The sequence below is a fragment of the Ambystoma mexicanum genome, chromosome 1p (genome assembly GCF_040938575.1).
Source record: "Ambystoma mexicanum isolate Mex_15411 chromosome 1p, UKY_AmexF1_1, whole genome shotgun sequence".
NCBI lineage: Eukaryota > Metazoa > Chordata > Amphibia > Caudata > Ambystomatidae > Ambystoma > Ambystoma mexicanum.
The window spans coordinates 984,097,112-984,108,213 of record NC_090921.1 but is presented as its reverse complement, the minus strand read 5'-3'; the positions used below and the strand labels follow the sequence as shown (position 1 = coordinate 984,108,213).

Sequence of the window (11,102 nt, the reverse complement as noted above, 5' to 3'; positions counted from 1 at the left end):
AACTCTTCTATTCACACGCTCTTTCTTCTTCCTCCACGTTCTTCTATGTCTAATGCTCTGCGCTCTATTTCCTGGCTATATAATTCGAGTTTCACCTTCTTTTCCATGTTCTGTACATTCCTTTTTAAGTGGACATGCAGCTTAGCCCCACCTAATCTCTCCTCCCTGGTTTCCCTCTATGTTCCTTCTCGCTCCCGTTTTCCCCAATTTCAAGTTCTTTTTACTACACCGAAACCTCCTTGTGCGTAGTCTTGTTTTTGGTCTTTCTCCTGGCTAGCGCCTACGTTCTGGAATTCCTTACGTATAGCTGTCAGTTCTGCGCCTTCGATATCCACATTTTCGCTCTTTTCTCAAAGCTTACCTACTTTCCCTATAATTTCTGGTAATTCATTACAGATGCATTTTATTGTACTTTCTTTTTTTTTGCTTTTGAGCGCTCTGACGAAAGCGCTATAGACACTCAGTAAATGAAATGACATATGTGACAAAACCAAAAACAGCAAGACATGATTAATACACCAAACTTGGATCACTGAACACCAGAAAGGACAAAGAGGCCACAATGTATCCTTACACCATCGTGAAAGCCCATATACATGGGAATACTTAGGCAAAGTTGGCTTCTGCAACTGTCAGGAAAAACTAAAAACACAGAAAATCAGTCATTCGAATTATCCGAAAGAGCAATTCAACCATTTGTTCCAAGTGTATGACAATAATGATAGTAGAATGGAATCATTGGTTGACAGTCTACAAAAGGCGGAGCAATAATCCTTTGTTGCTAAGGTCTGAAAGAGGGACCTTAAGCTCAAGCATTTGTTTCAACTATATATAAACTCCAACATTGGTGTCAAGTATATGGAAAGGGCAAAGATGGGGCAGAACATTTGGTTGCAAGCTTATGAAGGAATCAGTTGGCTCAAGTGTCTAAGAGACTCACAGAGAGGCTCAGCCATTGGTACCAGGTCTATGACAAGCCTGAAGGAGGAAGGGAATCATTGGTGGTAGGTCTATGAAAGAGAGGGAGGAAGGGAGAGACTCAATCATGGCAAATGCATGAAAGACTGAGAAGGAGTGAACATGAAGCAGGTGAAATATACTGGGGGAATGACGTAAAAGATCTGTATTCAAGGCCAAGAAGGACTGAGAAAGAGTGAATCGATTACGCTGTAGCGTATTTCGGTGGGGGAGATGTGGACATGGTACTCAATAAACTTGGACAAAGAGAGGAACTACAAGGACTATGTTCCACTTTAAATTCAATAAAATCTTTAATACACCTTCATTTTTACTTCAATATGAGAGTCACATGGTATTAGAAATGGGATCACCTGTGCTTCCATAAGAGGTATGACCCACCTACTAGTGTAGTATATTGTGCATCCTGCCAACGTAGATATACATTAACACCAGACAGAGGTCAAGCAGAGAACATCCATGTGCCGCAAGAAGAACACATTTGTGCCACACCAAAAATAAATCCGACTCTAGTGAAGAAGACAGACGAGACACCTTCGAAATAACATTCATTACCGGAGGTGCAGAGGGCGTGTGGGTGAGGGCTCTATGCAGACCACAGAAGAAAGTTATGTATGTTGGCAGTGGATCATCACACAGCCAGTGGACAAAGAGTTAGGGACCACAGGGGCCACAGAAAGAAATTAAGGCAAGGGACAAAGAATGTGAGGGCAGGCCAGGGATGAGACAAGGGATAGTCGGCCCGGTACAGAGATAAAGATGGTTGTCTACAGGTAGGGAAGGCAGGTAGGGATAAGAGGAGGGATCATAGAGCAGGGGACTGAATGAAAGCATTTAGGGGGAAATCAGAGAGTGTAGCATGAGAACAGAGCAAGAGAAGGTGGGAGGGGAAGAGAAGTCTGGGATTGAATGAGACACGGTGGGCAGTAGATAAAGCAGCAAGTGGTAAGCCATGGGTGGGGAAAGTTAAGCAAGGCTATGCTGGAGCAGGAGAAGGCAAACTGGGACCAGAGGACGTATGCTAGAAGTAGAGTGGGAGGAGTTAGAGAAGGATAAGTGGAAGGAGAGGAAGAACATGAACAGAGGAAGGGAGCAGAGTACATTGACAGATAAGGAGAACATAGACCAATCAAAGCAAAAGAAAGAGAGCAAGAGATGCGGACGCAGTTCAGAGGCAGGCAGCAAAGAGAAGGGATAGACAACGAAGAGCAGGCACATAGGAAGACAAGTTAGAGGAGAGATGGAGCAAAAAGAGGCAAACAGGCACAGAGAAGGCAGGTCAGGGATTGGTGAAGTTGGAGAGAGCCAAAGGTAGACTCTTGGCATATCGTAAGAACATGGATCAAGCAATTCGACACAGAAAGAAATCCTGTTTCCATTAATTTTATTTGTATCTTCTCTCAGCTGCTTCATCGCGTCCCCCGTTTTCACCCTTTCTCCATCCTCTCTCGTCAGTGCCATGGTTTAAGATAGGCTAAACGGCTGTGAAGAGAAAAACATACACAGGTGATAAAGATATGCGCTCCCAACAGACTAATTGCTACAGACAGCCAAAATCGATGATGCACTTGGCTCTTTGGAAACATTAGCGTGGTGAGCAAACCAGAAACCTCAAGTGCCAATGACTGGAGTCGGTATGGACTAGCAGTAAATATGTCTCTGATGTAGGGACTAATTTGCAGTAATGGCAACAGAAATGATTTTGGGGCTGGGCTTCACAGTCGGCAAACCCACAGTGGGCCTGTTTAGGAATGCCAACCAATTCTAGTTGATCGGTTACCCAGCAGGCTCTACCAGACTGCCCAGAAAGAGAGGGATACACTGCCGTGTCTGCCATTTGTGTAACTGAACGTGGCAGGTTGAGTAAATGGTTGGAGGGTGACAAACATTCTAGAGAGGCCCAAACACTGGCATCACGACAAGGAACACTGAGGGATAGGCAATGGGCTGAGTAGAGGTGTGGGGGGGGAGCAGAAAAGACATATTTCAAACGCCTGCATTCCAAACATTTCAGTGTATATGAATAAACACAGCAGGTCCATGTTAATGTTGCAAATGCTAACATTACTGTGATTAAAAGGAGAAACATGCATGTACATTTTCATCATACATTTCACAGCTTTTCAGAGTTTTGTTGCAGAGCTGAACTTCCTTCTTAGCAGAAGTAGTAAGATTGTCAGACGGCTGTGGTGTTGTGCCCTTTTGGACAACACGTGATGGGAGGGGGAGCCTGCCCCACGTGGTGTAAGGAAGGTGAGGAGAACAAGTTAATAAAATATGCATGCGCACAGGAAACAGGGCAATGCGAGTAGTGAAGCTTGCACGAGTGTCGGTGTCTTTGTTGTGTGCCCACTACCAAGGCTGTTATCTCCCCCATTTGTATTCATAAGCCCGAGTGAGGGACGTCACACTGGCGACCAACAGAGTGAAGGAACCTGCATGAAACGCCGGCTCCAGGTCCAGCCCGCTGTGCTGCATGCCCATGTGGCAGCAGGTGCCAGCGGAGAACACACTGGCTCCAGCTCTGGTCCGCTGTGCGTCTGGCTGAGTGCATGACGCCCATAACAGTGCCCCGAGCAGCACAAGAGTGACATGCCTGGGAGGCAGTGCTCGGCGGGCTTCGAGAAAAGAAACGAAGACTGGACACACAGCACGTAGCACCGCAGGAAGGCAAGCGTTGATACGCGAGTGGAGAGCAGGGCCCCCAGCATGCTGGATAATGGAATGCATTCAGCATGCTGGATAATGGAATGCATTGCAACAGAGTGCCCGCCCCCACACCGGTAAGAGTCCCACGGCAAGGAGGCGGACGGGGAGGCTGAATAGGAGGACCTGCGGCCTGATCAAAGAGTGACATGGCCAAGGGTGGGCCAGATTGAACTGTGCACGTGCACATTACAGGGAGCTAGAGTTAAGAGGCCAACAGACCAAAGCTGAAACACCTTGATCCACATAGCCTAGGAGGGAGAAAAAGCCTCAGCAAGGTTTGACCCTGAACAACCTATGCATACTGGGAGAACTGGATGCAGGGACACCCTCTCACTGTTCAGGGGTCAATCCAACAAAACGGCTTCCTCCATCCAATTTGTGGTGCAACGCTAGAGAGAGATGCAAATATCTATTAACATACCACCACTTCCTAGGTGGAAGGAAGATACACCAGAATTATGGACTGTCCACACACAGTCACAGCCCGGGGGGATACCCCCAGGACCACAAGAAGAGGGGCTGCAGAACAAGAAGGGTCCATTCCAGGGGTAGATGCAAGCCATGGCACCTTCATGAGGCTATCTGACCCCTATGCAACGGGAGCGGCAGTGCAGTGGGAACTCTGGCTCCAGCAGTTTGAGCTCCATGTCAAGGCCAAGAAAATCACAGACGCAGAAGAATGGCGGACACTGCTAATGCTAAACCTAGGCACGCTAGCACTAAGACTGTTCAATGCCCTACTGAATAGAGGCCAAGCTGTTGACTATGAAGCGGAGAAGGCAGCCCTGAATGGGAAATTGAAACCGGAGTTGAACCCAGATTATAAATGCTTCGAGCTGAGTATGGCCCGACAAACACCAGGAGGGAAAATACATGATGTTCATGCCTGCATCAGAGAGATGGCACTAGGGATGAACATTTTGCAGTGCGTCAGAAAATCATTCATGGGATATCATCGAAGAAGTTGCAGAGGGAGATTTCATCCGAAAATAACCTACCACTAGACCGGATCCTAGCAATGGGTCGACAAAGGGAACGCACTGATGAGAAAGTCGCAGCAATGGAAGTGGCCATGAGCAGACAGCCGATCGACATCTCCAAAGAAGATGAAAACATAGCTGCCATCAAGTCCAAGCCCGAAGGGAGAAGAACTACCAAAATCCCACCATGCAGGCAAGATAGACTACAGCAATCCTGCAAATGGCGTGGAGGCGCATGGCACAGTGGGGAAGCCCTGTCCAGTGCTGTGAGCCACCTGCCAAAAATGCAAATGGCTCAACCACTTTGCAGCAGTCTGCCTCAACCCCCACCCTCAAAAGGAAAGAGGGCGAACACGCCCCAACACATACAAATGACGAGACAGAGGGAAGGCGAGAGCCGTAGCAGCGAACCAGAGACAATCAGTGACAGTGATGAGGAAAGGGCATCAGAAGAGGAATCTTTGCCTGAAAGGCCTGGAAGTCTGCCCAAGAAACACAGTGGGCGAGTCCACATGATCTGAGCCATTAAGCCCAGTAAGAGGACACAAGGCAAGAAGAAAACCGTTCAACCGACTTGTCTGATCCTAGCTGACAGGATCCCCACAAAAGTAGTAATAGACACCGGAGCAACAGTAGACGTAATGCCTCTGGTGAAGTTCGAAGAACTGAAGCCATTACCTCAGCTCCAGGACAAGAAGGTGTAGCTATTTGCCTACGGATGCAAGAAGCCTCTGCCCGTAGTAGGATCATTCTGGTCAGATTTGACCTATAACCGAACCACCTGCAGGACTTGCATTTATGAAGTTGACATAGGAATGGAGACCCTGATAAGCTGTAGGATGGCTGAAAAACTGAAACTGATACACTTTGCATTTGGCATCAACCCAACCGAAATTGATAGTCTTGTAGAAAAGGATGCCAAGTTGTTCTAAGGGATTGGGTGCCTGAAGGGACTGACAGTCAAGCTGCACAGGGACCCAAAGTTCGAATCTAGAGCAATCAGACACCACCAAGTCCCTTTTCACCTGTGAGAAGCAGAAGCAGCTGAACTAGAGAAAATGGAAAACATGGAGATCATTGGGAAGACGTCTGGCCCCACCCCATGGGTGTCCCCCATGGTAGTAACACAAAAACCCAAAAAATCAAATGCCGTCCACATTTGTATAGATATGCGACTGCCAAATGTGGTGATAGGGCGTGAACGGCACATAACACTAACCATTGACAGTACAACGTCCTTTCATCGCGTATATTTCAAAGCCCGGTATTTAAACATGCACATTATAACGAAAACGTCAATCCAATTTTTTAGGGGCAGTGGGAAAGGGCAGATAAGGGTTTGGATCGGTAGTGAATAGGTAAAAATAGGTGGAAGAAGGAGGTTTGGGAGGGGGAACACCCCCAAAAAAACAAAAAAAAATTCTATGAACATTATTTTAATAATATACACGTATAAATGACAGGCGTTGAAATATACGGCGATGAAATGAAATAGAACCCCATTGACGAACTGATCGTGGCGAACTGATCGTGGATCTGGCAGAAGCAACAGTTTCAGTAAACTGGACCTACGTTCTTGGTACCACCAGATATGGCTAGCATATGAATCAGGATACATCACAACTTTCTCCTCCCACTTCGGCCTCCAGAGGTATTGAAGGCTGAATTTAGGGATATCATCAGCGGTTGAGGTATTCCAGAACAAGATTTGAAGAGTGCTACACGATCTATCATGCACAACCAATGTTAGCAATGACATCTTGGTCTATGGGAAGGCGCCACAAGAACACAATGCTCGGCTGGGAGCTGTACTACAATGGCTGGAAGAATCAGGACTGACACTGCATGCCGACCGAGAAATGCGAGTTTGGAAAGTGCAAACTCGCTTTCTTTGGATATCTGTTCAACGTGGAATGGGTGTCACCTGATCCCGGCAAAGTCGCAGACATTAAAGGAGCCAAAGCCCCCATATCGGCCTCTGAAATCAGAAGCTTCATGGGGATGGCCACGTACTGTGCCAGGTTCATCCCAGATCTGGCTAAAGTCGTGGCCCCACTGAGAGAACTAACACGGAAAGAAGTGCTCTGGGAGTGTGGAAGTGGGGAGAAGAACAAGAAAAAGCTTTTCAGCAGATCAAAAACTCACTAACAAGAAAGGCGAACATGGCGTTCTTTAACACTGAACAGAGTACCGAACTACTGGTGGTGGATGCCAGCCCCATGGGCCTGGGAGCATTCTTAACCCACGTAGACCAAGAAGGCACCATATACCACATTGCCTTCGCCAGCCGGGCGCTCACCAAACCAGAACAAAACTATGCGCACATAGAGACGGAAGTCCTGGCAATACTACGGGGGTGCTGGCATTTCCAGGTGTACCTCCTGGGTCAGTCAGCCAAAATATTCATGGACCACAAGCCTATGATCCCGATATTCAAGGGATCAGCACTGCACCCAACAGCCTGATTAGAAAAGTGGATGCTACAACTACAGCCTTTTGACATAGAAGTCACATACTGAGCAAGATCAGACAACCCTGTGGACTACTTGTACCAGCAACCCTGACCAGTAACACAACAAAAGCGGGAACACGGGCAAGAGACTGAAGAACATGTGTGCCATGTAGTAGCGTGAGCCCGCCCGACGGCAATGACCTTACCAGAAATAGTGGAGGAGACAGAGAAAGACTCATGTCTGCAGCGAACAAAACAAAGGATGCAGTCAGGAGACTGGAACAACTTTCTGTCAGCCATAACACACCGTATTGCAGCAGCACAAGAGAAGCTGGAGGCCCTGTTTGAGATTCGGAATGAGTTGACCATCTCAGCCGATGGTGTTCTAAAAGGGCACTGCATTGTACTACCCGGAGTGCTGGAAGAACATGCACTCCGCTCGACACACAAAGGGCATCAGGGGGTAGTGATGACCGAGGCATAGCTAAAATCCGGAATCTGGATGCCCAAGATTCATCAGCGAGTACTCGCCCTCATCAAAGCCTGTGTGGCGTGTCAATCCTCCCAGCGGCAGATGGCCCCAGAACTAATCGGCAATGCCCCCAGGAGCCAGAAAAGGTGGAAGTCGATCAGTGTGGAATTTTGCACGGTAGCCAATGAAAGTTTCTACTGGTGGCCATAGACGAATTCAGCCGGTAACCCAAAAGTAGGACCCGTGAAGTCCACAGGTGCATCTTCTGTCAATACTGCCATGGAGAAAATGTTTACAGTTCACGGCCTGCCAAGTAAAATGAAGAGTGACAACGGACCCCCATTCACTTTCTGGAGAACCTCAACATACGCCACCACAAAATCCACCCATGCTGACCACAGGGGATGCTGAGAGGTTCATGGGGTCACTGAATAAGGTAATACGAATCGCCAAGGACCAACAACAACCGTTGCTGCCAGTGGTATACCGCTTTCTACAGTCCTACCGGCAGACCCCTCACACTGACATTCGGATAAGCTCTGCAGCACCGATGTTGGGAGTGCCAATTTAGGCCGAACTTCCCCTCCTCCCGAATTGGGTGGTGCCTGAGATGGACATGGAGCAAGTAGAGAGAACACAGAGGCAGCACAACGAGGTAGAGAGCCGGTCCCGCCAGGCACTACACTGAGAGATCCAAGCCGGAGACACTGTACTAGTAAGGAACCGGTCTCCACCCAAGAAAATGGCAATGTCATATGAGTCACACTGCTGGACCGCCATAGAGACTGACCACACCATGGTGACGGCATCCTGAGGACAAGAGGTTGTCACCCGCCACATCTCCCATTTCCAGAAAGTACCTCAGGTGATGTGGAAAGAGGGAATAACAGAAACTGCAAGGAACAATTAGGTGCCAGCCTGCTGAGTTGAAGCGTCAGGAGGACAAGAAATGGCTGATATGGAAACTACCCTGATGGCCCTGGAAGCCACTAGCCCTGGTGCCCCATGAATGAAAGAGGCTGACCCCCCAGAGAGAGGGCGATTCGTAATGGGTTACAATTTGGAACACCATCTTGAGTTTACAAACAGAGGAAATGTATAGGCGTGGGTGGTGATTGCTGACAGGTCAACCTTCCTGTGTAAATTGCAACTTTGATCTTTTCCCTTTCCCCTCTCCCCTACCTAGCTTGCCAGACATGCCAGATTGTCCTTTCATGATATATCCCATTATCCTAAACACTCTCCCCAGGGTGTTGCATGGACCACAGTAGTTCCTAAACTGTGCAGTCTCCCTTATTGTTCTAGGCCACGACTGTGCTGTGAGCAGTGGAGAATCACACATTAGGAGAATTTTCTTTCTACTTAGATAACTTCGGGAATTTTCTTTGCACAAATATAGGGCTTTGTCAGTTTTACCAAGTCCTAATTTCTCCTAATGTGTGATTCTCTATATCTAGATATTTACCGCATCCGCGAAGCATTAGAGGTAAATTCTACTTTTGCACCAATTTTGCACCATTGGACTTCCTTTTCTTGGGCTCATTAATCATTGGTTCCTTAATTTATCTCCTCATGTTAGCTGTCGCCAATTCAGGCAATTTATGCCGTCAAGCGCTCTGAAATACCCAATTCAACTACAAGGTACCTTTTCACCTTTTTTGTTATTTGACAAGAAGTGTCTCGGAACTCGCTGCAAACATTATTCTCATGACTAAGGGTTGGTTTTCTTTTTCCATTTGTTTTGTCTATTCTCTTTTTCACTATCTTCTTTTCCACTCACCGAATGTTGATTTCATTTGTCTATTGAATTACCATGTTGAATGAATATCTAATCTGTATACGTTATGTGCGGAATGCATATTTTTCTTTTTATTCGCTTTTATTTTATTTAACCATTGCCCCTTACTGCCACCTATTTGGGTGTGCTTTTTGGATTTAATGTTATTTGTTTTATATTTGGATTATGCATGATTGAAATATTGAAATATTGTGTTGGATATATGAATGTAACATATCAGCCTCCGATGAAGAGCTATGTATGAGCTCGAAACACGTGTCAGGATGTTCCGACCTTTCTGAATAAACATCAGACCGCAGCTAATGTTTGCACTTCCTTAGCGCAGTGTGTCTGTGAACCCTCTGTTTTCCATAATTGCTTCGTGGTAGTACATTCGCAGTGTACCCACACCTCACAAGACACCCGCTGCCTGGTGCTGACTCTAAATTCACTGTACAAGCGCTGTGGATATCTGACTTACCCTGACAATCTTCATTGTATATCCCTATAGAAAGTATGTCAGTCTCTATCTGCAAGAGGACATTAGGCCTTCCCTGTGGTAGCATTAGAAGGTTTTTTAGAAAGCTGTTTTCAACCTCTGACATTGTTTTAGCACTAGAATATCCCCATAGTTCAGCCCAAACAACGAAGAGGTACAATATTGTTTTTTATACAACTCAAGGGCAGGTGATATAGCACCCCTTCTATGCCTATTAAAGAAACCCCTCACTGCTCTACTAAACCTCTCCAACATGACACAAGCTTTATTGAGCTGAGCGGTCCACAGACCATTCTCATGAAATCTGATTCCTAAGTAATCAAATGATGAGACCTGCTCAAGCCTACTATCCGCTACTCTAACCTCTATGACTTGTTTAGCAAACTTAGGCTTGAAGACCATGGTTTTGATTTTTCTCAATGTTTAATATCAGTCTTATGACCTCACATTTCCTCAGTAAAACAGCCAGGGCAACACTGAGGCCTTGATGGGAGTTTCACAAAAGGACGGCGTCATCAGCAAAAATAACGCTGGATCTCTGTCCTTGTTTTAGGTGGATCTAAGCATTCAATCAACAGGGCAGATACTGCTTCCTCTATATATATGCAAAACAAGAGTGGTGCAGGGACGCAGTATCGCCTCACCCCTTTAGAAAGAATAAAAGGCTCAGCAGTTTCCCCTGCTAACCCATACTGAACCACTGCCTTGCTTTCTAAGTATAAAGACCATAAAATGGCTATCAGCTGGTGGGGCATTTTCCTTTTACTTAAGACCAGCCAAAGCAGGGCCCGAGGGACCACTCAAACACTGTTTTCAGGCCCACAAATACAACATAAAGTTTGACCTTCATCCGCACTGTATTTTTGGATGAGCAGTAGCAAATGGAATCTCTGGTCATTCGTACACTTGCCCTGCTGAAATCCGGCTTGAAGAGTATGATTGATCTCATTGTCGTCTGCCCAGATTTGGATGTGGTTAAGAATAGCTTTTCCTGTGCTATCCAATAATGAGTTTGGGTGATAATTTGCTGGTGGTCTCTTCCCCCTTTTTATATATGGGCTATATGGGCACGATCTCAGCTGAATGCTAAGACTCAGGGACCATATTAGTTTTGATACATGCATTAACCCCCCCCCAGAAAACTGGAACCTATACCAATGGTTCATCTTTAAAGACATCAATGCAAAGCCTTTCTTGGTCAGGAGCTTTACCACTTTTTTGAGAGGTGATGGCCT

At 46.6% G+C, this 11,102-nt stretch overlaps 1 protein-coding gene across 3 annotated transcripts in view; it reads right to left on the bottom strand.

The window, feature by feature from the left end:
- Positions 1 to 1,252: 1,252 nt before the first annotated feature.
- Positions 1,253 to 11,102, bottom strand: part of SPMIP8 (sperm microtubule inner protein 8) — a 292,584-nt gene continuing 282,734 nt past the window's right edge. For all 3 annotated transcript variants that reach the window (XM_069654425.1, XM_069654435.1, XM_069654417.1), the window contains one exon: positions 1,253 to 2,460. In XM_069654425.1, coding sequence (XP_069510526.1) covers positions 2,430 to 2,460 — 31 coding nt within the window. In that variant the 3' untranslated portion in view covers positions 1,253 to 2,429. The remainder of the gene's footprint in view (positions 2,461 to 11,102) is intronic.